This window comes from Salvelinus fontinalis, chromosome 2 (genome assembly GCF_029448725.1).
Source record: "Salvelinus fontinalis isolate EN_2023a chromosome 2, ASM2944872v1, whole genome shotgun sequence".
Classification (NCBI taxonomy): Eukaryota; Metazoa; Chordata; class Actinopteri; order Salmoniformes; family Salmonidae; genus Salvelinus; species Salvelinus fontinalis.
The window spans coordinates 11,926,111-11,949,356 of NC_074666.1; the positions used below are offsets into that span (position 1 = coordinate 11,926,111).

Sequence of the window (23,246 nt, forward strand, 5' to 3'; positions counted from 1 at the left end):
AGTGCAACTGTGCACTTCAACAACACTCTTTAAATCAAATTTTAAAAAATTGGGTCACATACACATATTTATCAGATGTTATTGCAGGTGTAGCGAAATGCTTGTAACAGCGTCCTCTAAAGTCCCTGTAGACATGGTTACAGTTGTCAGGTCTACAAGGTAGGTTAGGTCACAAACTTACGTGACAGTTGTAAACCTGGAATGCGTTAAGTAGACACGAAATGTAAGTGACGACTCGCCGAAGTGGTACTACTTGATCTTGTTGCATAAGAATGGTTGTTTTTGTCCGTTTTCCATTTTAGAACACATTTTCCTCCTACCTACTTCCTCAATATGACCCGAGCTGAATTTGGGGCGAAACCTAGTGTGTGGTTGGAGCCTGCAGGGTTGGTCTCCGTGACTCCTGTCACAGCAGAGGCCCAAGCCAATTAACATGCGCCCTAGAGATTGAACCTGCTCAGTGCTGATGACCTAGCAGGGGAATGACTGAGGCTGGATGCATTATACAGATACAGAGACACACCCACACAGAGATAGCCATGTAATACATAGCTAATGTTTGGGGTAATACAACAGTATTACTTCATTTGGTCAGGAGAAGTTATGTCAAGTTCATGAATGTAGACTAGAGATTGAACCTGCTCCGTGCTGATGTCCTCACAGGGGAATACGGCTGAATGGGACTGGACAGGCAGATGTATCCCTCTACACAGCAAACATAGCTAATGTTAGCTAATATTGGGTATTACTTCACCATTTGGTTATGTCCATGAAGGCAGAGGGAAATTGTTATGAAAATAGGTTATTGGGTTCAATGGGGGGGGGGGTCGACTGGCTGGGACTGCAGGCATCATAGATACAGATACACACAGCTAGCTAGCTAGCTAATCATCATGACTATCTACTGGACATGAGCTATTATATACAGTATATACACTGAAAAAAATAGCAATGCAACATAAACGTAAAGTGTTGGTCCAATGTTTCCGAAGCGGAAATAAAAGATCCCAGAAATGTTCCGTACACTCAAAAAGCTTATTTCTCATTCCTGCTAGTGAGCATTTCTCCTTTTCCAAAGATAATCCATCCACCTGACAGGTGTGGCATATCAAGAAGCTGATTAAACAGCATGATCATTACACAGGTGCTAGGGACAATAAAAGGCCACTAAAATGTGCAGTTTTGTCACACAACACAATGCCACAGATGTCTCAAGTTTTGATGTGCAATTGACGTGCAATTGTCATGCTGACTGCAGGAATGTCCTCCAGAACTGTTGCCAGAGAATTGAATGTTAATTTCTCTACCATACCAACATCGTTTCAGAGAATTTGGCAGTACATCCAACCAGCCTCACAACTGCAGACCATGTGTACGGTGTCAAGTTGTAAACAGAGTGCCCGTGGTGGCGGGGGGGGTTATGGTAATGTATGAGCAGGTATAAATTACGGACAACAAATAATTGCATTTTATCAATGGCAATTTGAATGCACAGAAATACTGTGATGTGATCCTGAGGCCCATATTTTTAAGGTATCTGTGATCAACAGATGCATATCTATATATCCAGTTATGTGAAATCCATAGATTAGGGCCTAATGAATTTATTTCAATTGATTGTTTTCCTCATATGAACTTTGTTGAATGTTGTGTTTATATTTTTGTTCAGTACATATTAAATAATTCACGATTACTTTGGTCAAGAAGACAAGTTCCAGCTTCTCCTTCACCCAAATCGAGATAGCAGATGTTCTGAAAGAGCTGCAAAACCTGGACCCCTACAAATCAGCTGGGCTAGACAATATGGACCCTCTCTTTCTAAAATTATCCGCCGCCATTGTTGCAACCCCTATTACTAGTCTGTTCAACCTCTCTCATTGGAAAGCTGCCGCGGTCATCCCGCTCTTCAAAGGGGGTAACACTCTAGATATGTTACTGTTATAGACCTATATCCATCCTGCCCTGCCTCTCTAAAGTCTTCGAAAGCCAAGTTAATAAACAGATCACTGACCATTTCGAATCCCACCGTACCTTCTCCGCTGTGCAATCCAGTTTCCGAGCTGGTCATGGTTGCACCTCAGCCACGCTCAAGGTACTAAACGATATCATAACCGCCATCGATAAAACACAGTACTGTGCAGCCGTCTTCATCGACCTGGCCAAGGCTTTCGACTCTGTCAATCACCACATTCTTATCGGCAGACTCAATAGCCTTGGTTTCTCAAATGACTGCCTCGCCTGGTTATCCAACTACTTTGCAGACAGAGTCCAGTGTGTCAAATCGGAGGGCCTGTTGTCCGGACCTCTGGCAGTCTCTATGTGGGTACCACAGGGTTCAATTCTCGGGCCGACTCTTTTCTCTGTATATATCAATGATGTCGCTCTTGCTGCGGGTGATTCCCTGATCCACCTCTACGCAGACGACACCATTCTGTATACATCTGGCCCTTCTTTGGACACTGTGTTAACTAACCTCCAAACGGGCATCAATGCCATACAACCCTCCTTCCGTGGCCTCCAACTGCTCTTAAATGCATGCTTTTCAACTGATCGCTGCCCGCACCCGCCTGCCCGACTAGCATCACTACCCTGGACGGTTCTGACCTAGAATACGTGGACAACTACAAATACCTAGGTGTCTGGCTAGACTGTAAACTCTCCTTCCAGACTCATATCAAACATCTCCAATCCAAAATCAAATCTAGAATCGGCTTTCTATTTCGCGACAAAGCCTCCTTCACTCACGCCGCCAAACTTACCCTAGTAAAACTGACTATCCTACCGATCCTCGACTTCGGCGATGTCATCTACAAAATAGCTTCCAATACTCTACTCAGCAAACTGGATGCAGTCTATCACAGTGCCATCCGTTTTGTTACCAAAGCACCTTATACCACCCACCACTACGACCTGTGTGCTCTAGTCGCTAGACCCACTGGCTCCAGGTCATCTCTAAGTCTATGCTAGAGATTGCAAAAATCGCTGAAGCTGGAGACTTATATTTCCCTGACTAACTTACTAACCTCACTAACATCAGCTATCTGAGCAGCTAACCGATCGCTGCAGCTGTACATAGTCCATCTGTAAATACCCCACCCAATCTACCTACCTCATCCCCATATTGTTTTTATTTACTTTTCTGTTCTTTTGCACACCAGTATCTCTACTTGCACATCATCATCTGCTCATTTATCACTCCAGTGTTAATCTGCTAAATTGTAATTACTTCGCTACGATGGCCTATTTATTGCCTACCTCCTCACGCCATTTGCACACACTGTGTATAGACTTTCTTTTTTTCTATTGTTATTGACTGTACGCTTGTTTATTCCATGTGTGCTTTAATCTTGGCGCAGTTGTAAACGAGTACTTGTGCTCAACTAGCTTACCTGGTTAAATAAAGGTGAAATAAAAAATACATCAAAAAGTAATCTCATGTCAATGAATGTAGACTAGCGATGGAACCTGCTCAGGGCCGATGCCCTCACAGGGGAGGCAGATAGACGGCTACACCCACTCACGCCACACTAACAGCAAGCTAATCATGACTCACTACTAAACATGTGGTACAGTATATCGAGGTATTCACCATTTGGTGAAGACATGTCATCTTATATCCATGAACGTAGAGCCCTCGCAAGGGACTGCCAACAGGGGCTGAAGGCATCGCACAGATAGATACACACACAGTCCACAGCTAGCTATATTAGACACAGCTAATGTTACCTAATACAAGAGTAATACCTCACCATTTGGTAACACCATTCATTTATTTGGGTAACAGACATATACAACAAATTGTACAATGTGGACCCAGAGGATATCACTTAAAAGTGCAATAATCTCATGTCCATGAATGTAGAGTGGAGTAAAAATGTCATTAAAAAATTGGTTGTATATTGATTTTAAATGTGATTCGAGTGTCAGAGACACCAATAGTGTCTCATCAATCATAACCAATAGTGTCTCATCAATCATAACCAATAGTGTCTCATCAACCATAACCAATAGTGTCTCATCAATCATAACCAATAGTGTCTCATCAATCATAACCAATAGTGTCTCATCAATCATAACCAATAGTGTCTCGTCAATTATGCAGATTTCCCTTTTTGTCAGATTACCACTTCAAGTCAAAACATCGCCAAACATTTCAATAGTGTGCAGTTGCAGGTGCTTTAAACCATTTTTACTAATAAATAGTGGTTGTCCATAGATCCAGTAAAATACTTTTCTAACACAAATAGAGCCACCTGAATCTAAAATATCAAGACATAGCTTTACTATTATTACTGCCCTGTTTGGCGTAGTCCATATCCTGAGACTACAGAGAGACTAAAATGAAGCTGGAGCCCTACTGCTCTCCTTTACCAGCCTTAGGAAGTCTTTTGGTATTCTTGGAGAAGGTTAATTGTATTGTTTAAATAATGTCTCCACTGGAGACTGGTGTCTGACACCTTGATTCATATATGAGGTAAAACTTTTGCCGAAGAACATAAGTCACTTGGTCATTGTTTTCCAATGTGCTTAAAGCCCTCCCTACCCTGCCTCACACCCTCCCGAGTCCCTAGCGGCGCCCTAAGTGAGAAGAGAGTGAAAAATAGCGGGCATACATGCTCATATCACTATTTCATATGGAGGCGTTAGGGCCATGCAAACTCCACCCATCCCCACTACTAACAATGCAATGCTAGCTAGCAAATGAAGACTGTGGTGCTGCAGGTCTTTGAAGAGAGTAATGATCCACATTTAAAACATCTCAAAACCCTGCAAGATTTTCAAGGGAGTCTGAGACATTCTTTGCGGCCCTATAAAAGCCACAGGTCGATCTGAGAGACTGTCAGCACAGCAGCAAGGTGGGCCAGCCAGCAAAGGGAGAGAACACCAGAAGAGGCCTTCCTTTTTAGTAGAAAAGGAACTATACTCAAGAACAAACAAATAATCTGATTCTAGAAGACACTTTGTAACGCACTGAGAACCAAACATGAGAGGATCTTCCTATTCCCAGAAATCCCAGTCCCTGCAGGTGAGTGGGACACGCAGTAGTATGCGGGTTCAGAGCCCCTCTCCCTCCCGGTGCCGTGGATCCTCGTACAACAACCGTGGACGCTCCGGATACCAGGGCGGCCACGTGTCCTCGGCCGTGGAGTTGGGCACAGAGATACACCAGGTCCATGCCAACGAGAAGGAGGAGATGCAGGAGCTAAACGTGAGGTTCGCAGGCTACATCGAGAAGGTTCAGGCCCTTGAACAGAGGAACGCCCTGCTGACGGCCGAGCTGGCTGCGCTACAGGGACGCTTCAAGGGAGGCCCCACCGGCATCGGAGAAGAGTACAACCTCAAGTTCAAGGAGATGAGGGAGCTGATCGAAGCCTTGACCAATGAGAAGGGAGCTGCTGATATCGAGAGGGGATACATTGAGGAGGAGGTGGAGGTGTGGAGAATGAAACTGGAAGAGGAGCTGGCACTGAAAGGTAGGGTCTCAGTCTCACACTGACCACTGTCTGGGGAGTGGGGAGAATTGCTGAAACGAATCGTATAGATTCACGTCACAGTTATATAGACAAACAGTTGTTGGAGAGGGTATGATGTACTTTAGTTTGCATGAAAAATGGAAGCAGATATTTTCCTCCGATGTACAATCACATTTGATTAGTGTGTATACAGGCTTATCATACACCCCATCAAATACAATTGATGCCAATACTGTATAGAGTACTAAAGTCACTGCTGTTGTGTCTCTAACTCATCCACTCTCTATGTGTCCATCTCCAGAGGAGGCAGAGATGATCCTGAGGGAATTCCGTCAAGACGTTGACAACGCCACTCTGCAGAAGGCTGAGCTCGAGAAGAGTGTCGAACAGCTGGTGGCAGAGATTGAGTTCCTCAAGAAGTTGCATGACGAGGAAGTTGCCGACCTCATGAAGCAGATCGAGGACTCCAAGGTGACCACGGAACTCGACGGTGACCGCCCCGACCTCGCCGCCTACCTCCGCAACATGCGTGCCGAGATTGAGACTGTGGCAGCCAAGAACGTCCAGGAAGCCGAGAAGTGGTACAAGGGCAAGTTTGAAACCCTCAAAGAAGTCGCCGGCAAGAAAGAAGAACAGATGAAGTCCATGAAAGAAGAGATCACCACCTTCCACAACCAGGTGACAGACCTCCAGAACCAGATCGACGGGCTGAGGGCGAGAAACGCGGCCCTGGAACAGCAGCTGGAGGACATGGAGATGGCCCACATGGATAAGGTTGGAGGCCTGGAGGGCATCATTGCTCAGCTGGAGCACCAGCTCTGCGAGACCAAGATGGAGATGGGCAAGTACCTGGCCGACTACCAAGAGCTGCTGCACATCAAGCTGAAGCTGGACGCTGAAATCGCTGTCTACAGGAAGCTGCTGGAGGGAGAGGAGAGCAGGCTGGGGATCTCTGCAGGGAAACAACCAGAAGCTTAAGGTGTGTTGGTTAATGGTCATCATGGATGGGCAACAGCTCCCCTAGTAGGGCATGAGTCATGTCAGATTGGAGGGAAATGTTGGGGAAACATTAATACAAGTTTCTTTAGCGCTCATCAAAGTGTGATCAAACGTGGTGATATCAGAAAACAATTCCCAAGTCAAATTTACAAAATCACTGATCATACTGCTTGCAAGCAGAGCACCGTTAACACTTAAAATAGAGCAACTTTTATTCCCATTGTTTAGGTGTCTAAATATCATTCCAGACAGAGGAGCGCTTCAGATCAAAAGGTAGACTCCCAGATTAGATGATTCCTAAATTGTTCTGTTTACTTTGTCTATGCTCCCTGTGTTTTTGACCCTCTATACGTACCATGTTTCTCTCCTCCCCTGTAGGAGCTGTCACAGAGGAGGACCACCTCAATGTCCTGCAGTGTGGAGACTCACCCCAGCTGCCAGATGGTCTGCCTGAGCACCCCACGTTCTCCCCTAGCACCAAGCTTGTCAACTCCCCCTACCTTCACTCCTCTGTTCCACCTACCCTCCCACCCCATCAGCCCCCCACCTTCCTTCTGCCCCTACCCACTGTCAACCCCAGCCCAACCCCTAGCACATTCCATCACACCTTCCCAACCAGCCCACCCGTCAACCTCCCACCACCTCCTCCCAGTCCTGCCTGCCCCTGTCAACCCCCCACCACCACCTCCTCCCAACGTGCCCAACCCTGTCAACCCCACCCCCTCCTCCCAGTCCTGCCCACCCTGTCAGCCTCTCACAAACGTTGGAGTACCCTTGTCATGTCACGCTGTGCTACCGTATGGTTAACTCGTCAAAACAACATCACCTTTATTTCAAATGTAATTTAAACCCCCTTTACCCCACCTATTTTCATTTTATGTAACATAACTGAAGACGTTCATGTATACCAAGTACTACTTAATAAACAAAGCTTGACTTGAGTGCATTACAGCTGCTGTGGTTTGTTTCTGGTAATAATTGTGCATCTCTAAACAGTGTAAAATCTAAAATGACTGGGTTTGTTGTTAGAGAAGTAGAAGTTCTTATCCACCTTGTATTAGAATATCATCGATACAAACAGAATGTTTATGACTTTGAACAGATGCATACTTTTTTTGCAAATGTGCATGGTAAGATAAGTCATCGCGAAGGCTATTGGGACAAAGGAAGAACATTTTAAATGCATTTCAAGTACAGCAAATAGATACTGCATACCCTGGCCTTGACCCATAGTGGTGAAAGGAGTTGACACTCAAAATGTAGAACATATTTTCATGATGGGATGTGTCAGTCTCCAGAGTCAATAACATCAAAACCATAAGCATTCTATACACACTGATTAGAACAAAGCGACTCGATTAATATCAACCAACACAAACAGTGCCTTGCAAAAGAATTCAGACACCTTGGATTTCTTCACATTTTATTGCGTTACAAAGTGGGATTAAAATGTGTCTTTTTTGTATTTTATATAATCTACATAAAATACTCTTTCAAAGTGGAAGAAAAATGATTAAAAAAATAGGAATAGGAAGTAAATAACTCAAAATGTAGTAGTTGCATAAGTATTCAAATCCCTTTGGCATCGATTACAGATTAGTTTTCATGGGAAAGTATAGAAGAACTTCACACACCTGGATTGTGCAATATTTGCCCATTATTCTTTAAAAAAAATGTTAAGCTCTGTCAAGGTGTTGGGGATCATGGCTAGACAGCTATTTCCAAGTCTTGCCATAGATTCTCAAGCAAGTCAAAATTGTAATTTGATCCACCCAGGAACATTCACTCTTCTTGGTTAAGCAACTCCAGTGTAGATTTGGTATTGTGTTGTAGATTATTCTGCTCATCTCCATCCCGTTTCTATTTAGCCCGATGTCGAGTATACCCATACCATGACGCAGCCACCCCCATGAGTGAAAATAAGGAGGCAGTTACTCAGTGATGTGTTGTGTAAGACTTGACCCAAACATAAGGCTTTGCATTTAGGCCTAAAGTCTATTCCATTGCTGTTGATTTTTTTTGCAGTATTACTTTAGTGCCTTGTTGAGCAGTTTCATTCCTGCTCAGTTCAGGGCGACTGCATCTTTGATGTGTCTGGGTGCTTTAATAAATCATCCACAGCATAATTATTAACTAGACCATGCTTAAAGAGATATTCGATGTCTGATTTATTATTATTACCCATCTACCAATCACTGCCCTTCTGAGGTTTTTGAAAAGGTCCCTGGTCTTTGTAGTTGAATCTGTGCTTGAAATGTAACACTTAACTGGGGGACCTTACAGATGTTGTATGTATGGGGGACAGAGGAAGGGTTAGTCATTCAAAAATCATGTCAACCCCTATTATTTAACACAGACTGAGTCCATGTACCTTAAGTGATTTGTTAAGCCAATTTTTACTCCTGAACTCATTTAGGATTGCCTAAACAAAGGGGCAGAACACTTACACACCAACTATACATGAATGTACAAAACAGTAGGAACACCTGCTCTTTCCATGACAGACTGATCAAGTGAGAGCTATGATACCTTTTTGATGGCACTTGTTAAATCCACTTCAATCAGTGTAGATGAAGGGGAGGAGACAGGTTAAATGAGAATTTTTAAGCCTTGAGACAACTGAGACATGTATTGTGTATGTGTGCCATTCAGAGGGCGAATAGGCAAGACAAAATATTAGAATATGCCTTTGAAATATGCCTTTGAACGGGGTATGGTAGTAGGGGCCAGGCGCACTGGTGTGAGAGTGTCAACAACTGCAACTCTGCTGGGTTTTTCACGCTCAACAGTTTCCCGTATGTATCGAAAACGGTCCACCACCCAAAGGACATCCAGCTAATTTGACACAACTGTGGGAAGCATTGGAGTCAACATGGGCCATTTTAATCCCACTTTGTAACTAAATGAAAACCATTTTGATCCCATTTTGTAACTAAATGAAGTCCATTTTAATCCCACTTTGTAACTAAATGAAATCCATTTTAATCCCACTTTGTAACTAAATGAAATCCATTTTAATCCCATTTTGTAACTAAATGAAATCCATTTTAATCCCATTTTGTAACTAAATGAAATCCATTTTAATCCCACTTTGTAACTAAATGAAATCCATTTTAATCCCATTTTGTAACTAAATGAAATCCATTTTAATCCCACTTTGTAACCAACTGAAATCCATTTTAATCCCATTTTGTAACTAAATGAAATCCAAGAGGTCTGAATACGTTTGTACTGTCAGTCTGCCGTTCCTCCTCCTCAGGTGTGAATAGGTCAGTGTCTGCCGTTCCTCCTCCTCCTCTTCAGTTGTGAATAGGTCAGTGTCTGCCGTTCCTCCTCCTCCTCTTCAGTTGTGAATATGTCAGTGTCTACCGTGCCTCCTCCTCCTCTTCAGTTGTGAATAGGTAAGCGTCTACCGTTCCTCCTCCTCCTCCTCTTCAGTTGTGAATAGGTCAGTGTCTGCCATCCCTCCTCCTCCTCTTCAGTTGTGAATAGGTCAGTGTCTGCTGTTCCTCTTCCTCTTCAGAGCCTTCCACTCTCCCTCCTGAGTGGCCGGACTGCCAAACAGCTCCTTCACCTTCCTCTTCGCATACCTACACACACACAAAAACGTCAGGTCATTTCTACAGGGAAAATAATATTTTGCAGTGTGCAGACCTGGAATCAAATAGTAGTTTAAATAGTTTAGCTGTGTTTAATTGAGCCTGGCTGCCTGGAACCAATTAAATAGTTACAAAAGTGCAAACCCTCGCCAGACCAAATCAAATGCTTTATACATTTTTTTAAATGTAGTAACATTTTGATTGATTAAGAGAGAAGAGGATGTCCTACAGACCTGCCCATGACCTCACTGAGTTTCTCTGGGGCCAAGAAGCGGGTGTCTTTACAGATCTCTGTCAGAGCTCCCTTAAACTCATTCTTATACATGTGGTTTAACCTCTCCTTCATGTTCCCTCGCTTCTTCCCATAGTCCAGCCTAGAGAAAAAAAAAGAAGAATCGAGAGAAAGTTCAAAATGAATGCCATGTAAAAAATGTAATTCAAATGTTAAAAGGTCTACAGCTAAGTGAAGGTAACACACTAACAAGGAAATAGTTCCACTACCTAAATCTTCAAGGAGTAATGCTTCACAACTAACTCAAATCAACTGTCTCTCACACTTTGGTGTGAGCAACATGGGTTAAGGCAGTCCTCCTCAAATAGTGGGGCGCGCCGGAGACGGAGATAATGAGACAAACGTAAGTCTCCCGAAAGCGCTTGGCTTGTTGCGCTTGGCTTCACTGTGACTACGGTGGGAGACGAGGAAAGACCGGTATGTTTACTGTGTCTAAAAAGGTTGGCAGCGGACAGCATGAAGCCAAATAAATGAAGGCGTCACTTAAAGACATTACACATCAATCACGCTGATAAGCCGCTTGAGTTTTCAGCGAAAACGTGCCGAATATTGCCAACAATCGTCCCGCTTTGTGAATGCTACTTCAGTAAACCAGCGAGCACCGTTAGCATCATATAAGGTGGCGTACCAAATTGCTCAGTGCAACGAAAAAAACTCCATAGCAGAGGAGCTGATACTGCCTGCAGCATTAGACATGGTCTCTGTCATACTGGATGACACAAGTGCTGCAAAAATAAAAAACTATCCCTCTGTCCAATGACACTGTCGCCAGACGTATAAATGACATTGCTAACGATCTTAAAGAACAGCTGGTAGATAAACTTAAAGACAAACATTTTTGCCTTACAGTTCGATGAAGCAACTGACAGCAACAAAGACTGTTTGTTTATCGCTTATGTACGTTTTGACGTGACAAACTCCGTGTGAGGGTCTACTTTTTGTAAATATGTCAGAGACAGAGCCACAGCAGAAGAGCTATTCAAAATGGACTGCTTCCTGACTGAGAATGGGCTAAAGTGGGAGAACTGCATTGGTGTTTGCAGTGACGGTGCACAGACCATGACAGGGATGAGAAAAGGACTTCGGGGACTCATCAAGAAGGCCTCACCTAATGCTGAGTGGACACACTGTGTTATACACAGAGAAGCACTGGCATCAAGGCACCTTTCCTCTGAATTAAGTGAGGTTATGACTGACATTGTAGGTGTAGTCAATTTTATAAAAGACCAGACCACTAAAAACAAGAGTCTTCTCTGCTATCTGTGAGGAGATGGGAGCTGAACATCAAGCTGTGCTGTTTCACAGTGAAGCAAGGTGGCTGTCACGAGGAAAAGTCTTGTCCTGAGTTTGAGCTCAGAGAGCAGATAAGAATGTTTTCGGAGCTGGAGCACAAGTATGACCGAGCAGAAAAATGTAGTGATGAGAACTTCCTGGCAAAACTGGCCTACCTGAGTGACATATTTGGAAAGCTAAATGAACTAAATCTACAGCTTCAAGGGAAAGATAAACACCTCCCTCAGGTCACAGACAAGATCAGCTCTTTCACTCGAACGCAATGTGGGGCAGGCGACTTGATGAAGAAAATACTGATTCATTCGAGAACCTGCATGAATTTGTTGACACTACTGACTATGATGCCACCTCAGTGATTCCATATATTAAGGAGCATATTTCATCACTGATGGGATTCTTTAAAAAGTACTTCCCTGAAAACAGTTCAAATATGACTGGGTGAGAGATCCTTTCAATGCACCAGCTCCAACTGGTTTCAGCTCTGCAGAGGAGGACCAGTTCATTGATATGACGTCTGACTCCACATTGAGACTGAGGTTCACATCACAGACACTGAGTGAATTCTGGCTGAGTGTAGAGAGGCAGTATCCACTCTTAGGGCAGAGGGCCATGGACATTCTTCCTTTTGCATCATCTTATCTTTGTGAGACTGGCTTCTCTGCTGTTGCTGCACTGAAGACCAAGTACAGGTCCCAGCTAAACATTGAGCAGGAGCTGAGAGTTGCAGTATCATGCTTCAAACCCCGCTTCGAAAAGCTGTGCTCTGCAAAACGTGCTCATTGTAGCCATTAATCCTGACCTCCTCATTTTGATTTTAAAAAAATCAGCACAAATTGTTTTATTCATTTTTGTTTTATAGGTCAAAGTGTTTCATATATTGTGCTCCTGAGTTAATGTTGCTGATCAATTTGAATGTATTATTATTTATTGATTATATTTTATTTTATTTTTCAGTATCAAATGGTCAAAAAAATACAGTTTAAATAAGGATTGAATTTCTTTTTAAATTTCAGGCAAATTGATGCACTTTATGTCTTTTCTGTTACAGACTAAAAAACAATGTTAAAAGTTATTCTTTGTTGTAAGTTGATCCATATTTATTTATTTATTTATTTTCTTTAATGTTAATAAGGATACAATGTTATGCAGAGGTGTACTTATAACAATTTTATAGACAAATTATACTATTTACAGTCGCGGCAGAGAGTTGGGGGACGCAAAATGTTTACTTCTTCCTAGGGGGGGGGGGGGGGGCGTAACAGAAAATAATTGAGAAGCACTGGGTTAAGGTGACACTAGAGAGGAATATCATCCTTCTCTATCCCAATTTTCAGAAAGGCATACTATACAAATGACTGAATTCAGAGGTCTTACTCACTTCTACAATCTTTGGTGTGAGCAGTTTAAGAGGAATGGGTTTCTTCTTCTCAAAGACCAGAGAAGGATGTGATGTCTTGGAGTCAGATATGGCCCCAAGGACTTCCCCATGATCCTCCTGGGATAACAGAAGCACAAAGTACTAGGTTATATTACAACTGTCTAATATGAGTTAAATCAGTCAGTCAACATCCACAGTTAAAAGGAAAATAGGAAGCGCTGCTTTGGTAAAAATGTAAAAAGGGTGTTCATTGGAAACATTGTGTTTTGCTGTCAGATACCATCCACTCACTAACCAGCTAGAAGACCAGATGTGTTTATAATACATTCCATTGTGTAGAGGAAAACCTCCTATACCAAAACATGTGGACTTGCAATCATTGACAACTAGTGGTGAAATAGTCTACATTTCAGTGAGGGTGAGCTGTGAATAAGCATATTTCTGGTCTGCGTGACCTCTGGTGAAGGTCATTTATCTACTGATTGACCACTATTCCCATTTGGTGATGGACAAAAACAAGGACTCACTGTAGTGGCAGACAGGGAAATAAGGGGTAGTCCGGGGTTGGGGTCAATTCCATTTCAAGTCAGTCATTTCAGGAAGTAAATTGAAATTCCAATTCTCCTTATTGAAATTGACCATAGTGTTACATACAACTGCTTCTTTTAAGCAAACAAACTTTTATTTTTCTATGCTCGATTTTAGACACTAATTTAGCGTCAAAAAGCAACATTTGCCCAGGGCTTGCTGCCAATGCAGTTCCACTCACCTGTAAGGCTGTAGGGCACTTTTTGACAGGACAGTGTTTGTAGAGCAGAATGCTGATTGGCTGGAAGATGTGGCTACAGGAAGTGAGTTCTCTGTAGAGTGAGGAGCAGCACTACAGCAGGTCCAGACAAGTGGCCAAAGACAGCCTAAGGAGAGGACAGACGGTGGGACATCATTAGGACAGAATACAAGTACACACTGATTTAATGACCATTTCAACAAACAGGCACATACGCACAGGAATTAACGGAAACACACACTCGGACACACACACACACTCCGAGACACAGAAAACATACACACTTCTCTCTCTCTCGCCCGGGGGAGGAGTGTGTGAATGCAGTCCACTACCCTACAGGGTCATACTGACTCTAATCTCTTGAGGCTGATTCCTAGCAGCTAACACAGTGTTGATAATTACCACAGGGCTGACACTTCACACACACTCCGTCTATTCACTCAGCATAGCCCTGCATCGGTCTTTGTAAGCCCCACAAGAATGTAGACAATTAGGATACGCCCGCACACCAAGGCTATAGGTATAAATGGTTTATGAGTAGAGTGTGTGTGTGTGTGTGTCTGTGTGTTTCAGAGGAAACAATTAACTGATTTAAAACAGGAAATGGGTGCCAGTATCATTACTGCTCAAATAAACTAACTAGGGCTGTGACGGTCATGGGTCTCCTCTCCTTTGCTCCTGACTGCCACGAAGTGGGTGCTGTTTTTACTAAGGAATTGGGTAGATGTATTTAATGATACTCATTTGTTCCAAAACAAAGAGCAACAAAGTTTCATCACGTAAAGATTGCATGTTGCCACGGAAACAGACTCAACAGCACATTGGCTGAAGCCATCTTCAGTCAGCTGTTTGTTCCACAACACCATTCTAAAACTGGCTAGACTGTTTGGCCTCCCGAGTGGCGCAGCAGTATAAGGTACTGTATCGCAGTGCTTGCGGCATCACTACAGACCCGGGTTCGATTCCAGGCTGTGTCACAGCTGGCTGTGACCGGGAGACCCATGAGGTGGCGCACAATTGGCCTATCATCGTCCGGGTTAGAGGAGGTTTAGGCGGCCGGGATTTCCTTGTCCTACCGCACCCCAACGACTCCTTGTGGCGGGCCAGGCTCCTGCATGCTGACTTCGGTCACCAGCTGGACGATGTTTCCTTTGACACATTGGTGCGGCGGGCTTCTGGGTTAAGCGAGCAGTGTGTCAAGAAGCAGTGTGGCTTGGCAGGGTCATGTTTCGGAGGACGCATGGCTCCCGAGTTTCAGCGATGGGACAAGACTGTAAACTACCAATTGGATATCACGAAATTGGGGAGGGAAAAAAAGTTAAAATACGCAACAAACAAAAAAAAAAATCTACAGTTAGATGTGAACCAGGCTTACTTTTACTTGACAAACTTTACCCAAAAGCAGTAAACTTGAAAATGAAGTTAATTAAAACGATTATGACAGTTATTTTATTTTCATGATGGTGTACCTCCATAATCACCTGTTGTATTCGGCGCATGTGACAAATAAAATGTGATTTGACAATCGTCAGTTATACAATTACCGTGGCAGCCCTACAACTAACAGTAGCACATATCTTGATGACAGAATAGCACTAGTTCATCCACGTCAACCCTCTTCACTCCTCCTCCTCCTACACTACAACTGCATTCCAAATGGCACCCTGTTCCCTAATGGCCCTGGTCAAAAGTAGTGCACTACATAGGGAATAGGATGCATCGTACATCGTCCCACTCGACAACTTCAGAGGTGGGGTCCACTTGAATTTGACACCTCATTACTAAACCTATTATTCAGAATAAGGGCTAGGATAATGGCAGAGGAGGTCCTGGCACATTCATAGGACATGGCTTATTTGCTACACTGCTTCAGTCCCTCTCTCTCTCGCTCCATCCCTCGCTCCCTTCATCCCTCGCTCCCTCCCTCCGCCTACACACCAGATGTAGTGTGAAGGAGCAATAGAACACTGCTGACTAATTCTGACCAATTGTAATTATCCCATTGCCCACACTCACTGCCTGCCTGATCTCGGTCTCATCTCTGAAGACAAACAACCCAATTTGTACCCTACCCCTTAACATTGGGCCTAACCATTCAACATAGATCTAAACGGTCTGGATAGGTAGAATCAGTGTAGCTGTGTATCTAAACGGTCTGGATAGGTAGAATCAGTGTAGCTGAACTGTCTGGATAGGTAGAATCAGTGTAGCTGAACTGTCTGGATAGGTAGAATCAGTGTAGCTGAACTGTCTGGATAGGTAGAATCAGTGTAGCTGTGTATCTGAACGGTCTGGATAGGTAGAATCAGTGTAGCTGTGTATCTAAACGGTCTGGATAGGTAGAATCAGTGTAGCTGTGTATCTGAACAGTCTGGATAGGTAGAATCAGTGTAGCTGTGTATCTGAACGGTCTGGATAGGTAGAATCAGTGTAGCTGAACTGTCTGGATAGGTAGAATCAGTGTAGCTGTGTATCTAAACGGTCTGGATAGGTAGAATCAGTGTAGCTGTGTATCTAAACAGTCTGGATAGGTAGAATCAGTGTAGCTGTGTATCTGAACGGTCTGGATAGGTAGAATCAGTGTAGCTGAACTGTCTGGATAGGTAGAATCAGTGTAGCTGTGTATCTGAACAGTCTGGATAGGTAGAATCAGTGTAGCTGTGTATCTGAACAGTCTGGATAGGTAGAATCAGTGTAGCTGTGTATCTGAACAGTCTGGATAGGTAGAATCAGTGTAGAGGTGGAGCTGTATATCTGAACGGTCTGGATAGGTAGAATCAGTGTAGCTGTGTATCTGAACGGTCTGGATAGGTAGAATCAGTGTAGCTGTGTATCTAAACAGTCTGGATAGGTAGAATCAGTGTAGCTGTGTATCTGAACGGTCTGGATAGGTAGAATCAGTGTAGCTGTATATCTGAACGGTCTGGATAGGTAGAATCAGTGTATCTGAACTGTCTGGATAGGTAGAATCAGTGTAGAGGTGTAGCTGTGTATCTAAACAGTCTGGATAGGTAGAATCAGTGTAGCTGTGTATCTAAACGGTCTGGATAGGTAGAATCAGTGTAGCTGTGTATCTAAACAGTCTGGATAGGTAGAATCAGTGTAGCTGTATATCTAAACAGTCTGGATAGGTAGAATCAGTGTAGCTGAACTGTCTGGATAGGTAGAATCAGTGTAGCTGTGTATCTAAACGGTCTGGATAGGTAGAATCAGTGTAGCTGAACTGTCTGGATAGGTAGAATCAGTGTAGCTGTGTATCTAAACGGTCTGGATAGGTAGAATCAGTGTAGAGGTGTATCTGAACGGTCTGGATAGGTAGAATCAGTGTAGCTGTGTATCTAAACGGTCTGGATAGGTAGAATCAGTGTAGAGGTGTATCTAAACGGTCTGGATAGGTAGAATCAGTGTAGAGGTGTATCTGAACGTTCTGGATAGGTAGAATCAGTGTAGAGGTGTATCTAAACAGTCTGGATAGGTAGAATCAGTGTAGCTGTGTATCTGAACGGTCTGGATAGGTAGAATCGGTGTAGAGGTGGAGCTGTGTATCTGAACAGTCTGGATAGGTAGAATCAGTGTAGCTGTGTATCTGAACAGTCTGGATAGGTAGAATCAGTGTAGAGGTGTATCTGAACGTTCTGGATAGGTAGAATCAGTGTAGAGGTGTATCTAAACGGTCTGGATAGGTAGAATCAGTGTAGCTGTGTATCTAAACGGTCTGGATAGGTAGAATCAGTGTAGCTGTGTATCTAAACAGTCTGGATAGGTAGAATCAGTGTAGAAGTGTAGCTGTGTATCTGAACTGTCTGGATAGGTAGAATCGGTGTAGAGGTGGAGCTGTGTATCTAAACAGTCTGGATAGGTAGAATCAGTGTAGCTGTGTATCTGAACGGTCTGGATAGGTAGAATCAGTGTAGCTGTGTATCTGAACGGTCTGGATAGGTAGAATCAGTGTAGAGGTGGAGCTGTATATCTGAACGGTCTGGATAGGTAGAATCAGTGTAGAGGTGGAGCTGTGTATCTAAACAGTCTGGATAGGTAGAATCAGTGTAGCTGTGTATCTGAACGGTCTGGATAGGTAGAATCAGTGTAGCTGTGTATCTGAACGGTCTGGATAGGTAGAATCAGTGTAGCTGTGTATCTGAACGGTCTGGATAGGTAGAATCAGTGTATCTGAACAGTCTGGATAGGTAGAATCAGTGTAGCTGTGTATCTAAACGGTCTGGATAGGTAGAATCAGTGTAGCTGTGTATCTAAACGGTCTGGATAGGTAGAATCAGTGTAGAGGTGTAGCTGTGTATCTAAACAGTCTGGATAGGTAGAATCAGTGTAGCTGAACTGTCTGGATAGGTAGAATCAGTGTAGCTGAACTGTCTGGATAGGTAGAATCAGTGTAGCTGTGTATCTAAACGGTCTGGATAGGTAGAATCAGTGTAGCTGTGTATCTGAACAGTCTGGATAGGTAGAATCAGTGTAGCTGTGTATCTAAACAGTCTGGATAGGTAGAATCAGTGTAGCTGAACGGTCTGGATAGGTAGAATCAGTGTAGCTGTGTATCTGAACGGTCTGGATAGGTAGAATCAGTGTAGCTGAACTGTCTGGATAGGTAGAATCAGTGTAGCTGTGTATCTAAACGGTCTGGATAGGTAGAATCAGTGTAGCTGTGTATCTGAACGGTCTGGATAGGTAGAATCAGTGTAGCTGAACGGTCTGGATAGGTAGAATCAGTGTAGCTGTGTATCTGAACGGTCTGGATAGGTAGAATCAGTGTAGCTGAACTGTCTGGATAGGTAGAATCAGTGTAGCTGTGTATCTAAACAGTCTGGATAGGTAGAATCAGTGTAGCTGAACTGTCTGGATAGGTAGAATCAGTGTAGCTGTGTATCTAAACTGTCTGGATAGGTAGAATCAGTGTAGCTGTGTATCTAAACAGTCTGGATAGGTAGAATCAGTGTAGCTGAACTGTCTGGATAGGTAGAATCAGTGTAGCTGTGTATCTAAACTGTCTGGATAGGTAGAATCAGTGTAGCTGTGTATCTAAACAGTCTGGATAGGTAGAATCAGTGTAGCTGTGTATCTAAACGGTCTGGATAGGTAGAATCAGTGTAGCTGAACTGTCTGGATAGGTAGAATCAGTGTAGCTGTGTATCTAAACGGTCTGGATAGGTAGAATCAGTGTAGCTGTGTATCTAAACGGTCTGGATAGGTAGAATCAGTGTAGCTGTGTATCTGAACAGTCTGGATAGGTAGAATCAGTGTAGCTGTGTATCTAAACAGTCTGGATAGGTAGAATCAGTGTAGAGGTGTATCTAAACAGTCTGGATAGGTAGAATCAGTGTATCTAAACAGTCTGGATAGGTAGAATCAGTGTAGCTGTGTATCTAAACGGTCTGGATAGGTAGAATCAGTGTAGCTGTGTATCTGAACGGTCTGGATAGGTAGAATCAGTGTAGCTGTGTATCTAAACGGTCTGGATAGGTAGAATCAGTGTTGTGGTGGTGCTTCCACCAGATCACTTCCACCTTACAGATCTGCTCTCTCAGTCTCACCTGCAGTGGTCTGTACCCAGATCAGTGGTGAGGTTGAGCTGCAGCGTGGCAGACAGAGGCAGGCTCTGGGTCTGACAGCACCAGCGGGTCACTGCCCTTCCAGCTCTGCCTGAAGGGCGGCACCTGGAGGGAAGGAAGACGACACAGCAGCCTGTCATGCCAGGGGCCTGGGGCTCAGACGGAGGGGATCGGCCTGAGCATTTAAAAATTAAAACAGACAGGGCTTTGATGAGACAAAGGACTCCTCATGATTAACATTTGATTTTACTTCCTGAATTGAATGATTTGAAATGAAATTGACCCCAACCCTGCAGTCTACCCAGCCACCGGGCCTTTAGTACCGTAGTAGCATAATCAGCCACACCCGCTGTGATGTCAGTTTACATGCCAATCCACACTGCTGTGTGTAGTCTGCATAATATGTGCAACTCAGTCAGCCACGTAGGCCTGGTCGCTCTCACTCTCGGAATTCCATTGTTATCATCACATCTGTGACATCAGAGCAGTAGAACGCTGCTCGTCCACTGTGGTCCTAATGAACACATAAATAACCAACAACCTATGACTGCCTGCCTGTCTCTATTGCGATTGCCTCGCTGTGTCTGCCAGCCACAGTCTAATACTGCAGAGTGCAGTCAGGACACCATGGCACTAGCAGTGCCCGGTGAAATAGTTTCACAGCTATGCCAAGCCGTCATCGGCAGAATTTAAGCTATGCTAGATGTGAAGATCTCAACGCCGGTTCATGTTGATAAACTTAGTGGACTTCAGTTTGTAGCGATGTTCTAATAATATAATACATGCCATTATTAAGCAGACACTGTTTTCCAAAGCGACTAACAGTCATGCTTGCATACATTTTATGTATGGGTGGTACAGGGACAAAGAGGAAGCAAAGAGGCTGAAACGAGGAGGGACCTAATGAAATTTGTCCAATAAGAAAGGCTTGAATAGGACCAAGTGAGTTGCTGAGAAGATGAGGCAATAACTCATGAAGATAGAGAGACAGTAACACCGTTACCTGTAGAGGTCTTGTCTGGCACGGCCAGCTGTAGTACACCCAGCAGGAAGTTGAGGTTCTGTCCTGAGCTCATCTTGGAGAAGGAGGTACTCTACAGTCAGGCAGCACAACACCCCAGGCTTGATGTCACATCCTCTAGGCAGAAATGACGACAAACATTCACAGACACAACACACTAGGCTTGGACGATATACCGTATGTACCGGCTGAATCGAAAACCGAAAATTGGCCCCTTGATAAAGGGTCTGCAAGTGTTTGACAAAATTAGCATTGAGACGTTGCGCAGTCGACGTCCCAACCGTCACTTATAAATATAACAAAATAGCATGACTCACTTGCTACGAAACATGGGTACAGGAGACCTGGGGCAGCCACAGACGTTACTCCGATAGACAGTGAGAACGTTGTAAAAAAATAACAAAATACATTTCTCTCCAAAATGTTGATAGTATATCAGTCGCCAGTGATTTCATCAGCTGGTTTTAGCCTGTTGTAGCCTGCTTGCTGATAGTTAGCTTCACTGACAAACACTGGGATGGAATTTTAGATAGTTAGCTAAGGTCGGATGTTAGGCACTGAACTGATAAACAGCATGTAGCTTGTCACTTATTTACGATAGTTTGACAGCTTGCTGATGTTGTAGACATGTTCCCAGCAGTCAGTCCGTACCAAAGCGCCAATCACTACGTTGTAACATTGGGTCAGCTAAACACAGCAATAGACTCGCTACTGTACTGACTCGGGGCAGAGCAGGCTATTTATTAAAACTCGCTCATTGTGATGAAATAATGTTACTACATACATACACGAGCTAGCTAGCTTAAGGAAGGAGCATTGCATTTAGTGTTGCGTTAGCTGGTTGGTTATCTTCTCTTTGGTTTCATATGAAGTCAGGCTTAGAGCTAAAGCATAGCTAGTTAATAATAGACTGTTTTCGTGTAACTTACATGATCAAACTTAACAAAAAAAAACATGAAAACTCCTTACCTATATGTAACAAAGACAAATTCGAAATGAAACTTCAAATTATTTGCAGATATCTTAATTTATTCGGACTATTTTTGAAGGCGTCGTTGTAGTGACTGTTGTTGCTAGGTAACATGGTAAAACGAATGGGAAGAAGTTGCAGCCAAGAGCGCGGAGTCGATAAGAGGCTTCATCCAGGCTCAGTGGAGCCCTAGAGGAATCACCAACTAGCGTTTGAGGTTGACTGGTGAACGCGCAAAGTGTTCGTTTTGACACTCATACTGGGGGATTTAGACATACCGACTAACTGTATGAATTTCAATACCTTAAAAAAATATATATAACTATCTAAAATGTGCCAAATAAATTATATGCAGCACCGGCTATGATTTGGTTTGCTAACTTGCTAGCTAAGTGGCTAGATGTCAAGATCAGGCTTCTTGGTTACAGCAGAGACAATCAATCCCCTCCTGGATCAAGATCCATGTTGTTTAAATTGTTTTGTTTTGTGCATCCCTTGTGTGCACTTCAGTTAATACCGAATACCCCATTATGGTACAGAAACTGTAGCACAACCCTAGCACAAAAACCCTAGCGCACACACACACACTAGTGAAATGACTAGTCAAAAATCACAACTTTGCTAATGTACTAAAAAGAGGCAAACATACACATATGCAGATCAACCATAATACAAACATAAATATGAAAAACAATGTCTATCTCCTACTACTCGATGACCTTTGACACTTCTGGTCTTTTCTCCAACTGCCATCGTTAGCTTCATCTTGCTAGCCAGGGAAGTGATACCAGCAATTATCTGTGTTGGGGAAGGCTCTGATGTTTTCCGACCTGTTCACATAACCACAAACTCATTAAGTTGTTGGAGTGTGGATGTTACATAATAACACAACTTAATTTCATCATCTTTTCCCCTGGCTAGGTTTGCTTTGACCACACCCCCATATTCAACACAGAAAAACAACATGACTCCTTGGGTCAAAAGGAAAGTCTGAGTCTTAATGAAAGTGCAGGCATGTGGCAACAGAAACAATTGAGCAACATCTGGAGCTGAGCCCTCTACATAAACATCATGATCAAAGCGAGAACACGGCGCTCTTCTCCTCTCAAACCGGTTCAAAGCAGACCTGGAATCGAATACTATTTGAAATTAATTTCAAATACTTTAGCTGTGCTTGATTGAGCTTGCCTGGCACAATGGATCCACTTGAATAGTCGCAAACCCCGCCCATCTGGCACTCCGACCAGGCTAGAGCAAACGCTGAAAGTATTTGAAAGATTTCAAATAGTATTTGAATCCAGGTCTGGATCTCCAACTCCCTTCAAAAGGGAGACTGGAGGCCAAGAGAGACATCTACTGAGGGGTGGGAAAATGGTTGATTCGAAGGGGATAGGAGATGGAGATGATGAAATCCTATGAAAGATAAGACAGGATGGATTAGTTGAGAACAGAGAAGAAGAGGAGAGGTGAATGAGAAGTCTAAAATAGCTGAGAAACATGCTTGTTTGTGTTTCTATGGTTGTGAAGGAAGAACTTTTCCATTCCAGACAACTTCACACAGGCATACACACGCTGGGATAATAACCTTGGTGAGGGCCTGGCTGATGTACAGTAGGTCTGGGCTGGTGACGGGGTGGTGGAAGTCTGAGGTGGAGAACAGCAGCACTGTTATCTTCAGGTAAATTATCTGAAAACAGAGAGAGAGAGAGCACAACAGAGAAATAGAGAGTGAGAGAGACGTCACCAACACGTCAATTTGACAGAACACTATCAAACAGAACAAAACATTTTGCACAGAAGTCGGGAGCTCACTGTCAGAAAACGAATGGACCAGAATCCACATTTGTCAGACGGCTATTTCCCGGTCTT

The 23,246-nt window shown here is 43.5% G+C and overlaps 1 protein-coding gene across 2 annotated transcripts; it reads left to right on the top strand.

The window, feature by feature from the left end:
- The first annotated feature begins 4,984 nt into the window (after positions 1 to 4,984).
- LOC129811966 (desmin-like) lies at positions 4,985 to 7,414 on the top strand. 2 transcript variants are annotated; one of them, XM_055863783.1, is made up of 4 exons: positions 4,985 to 5,474; positions 5,776 to 6,453; positions 6,702 to 6,746; positions 6,852 to 7,414. In XM_055863783.1, exons 1-2 carry the CDS (start codon positions 4,985 to 4,987, stop codon positions 6,450 to 6,452), a joined length of 1,167 nt encoding a protein of 388 aa, XP_055719758.1. In that variant the 3' UTR covers position 6,453; positions 6,702 to 6,746; positions 6,852 to 7,414. The 2 variants fall into 2 exon arrangements, with proteins under 2 accessions (XP_055719758.1, XP_055719767.1); XM_055863792.1 differs by lacking the exon at positions 6,702 to 6,746.
- Positions 7,415 to 23,246: the final 15,832 nt, after the last annotated feature.

What these genes read in the sequence shown, in the direction of transcription:
- LOC129811966 (XM_055863783.1), top strand. Translation starts at nt 4,985, where the DNA reads ATGAGAGGATCTTCCTATTCCCAGAAATCCCAGTCCCTGCAGGTGAGT. An exon ending in AGAGGAGCTGGCACTGAAAG is followed by an intron (nt 5,475 to 5,775) that starts GTAGGGTCTCAG and finishes GTCCATCTCCAG; the next exon opens with AGGAGGCAGAGATGATCCTG.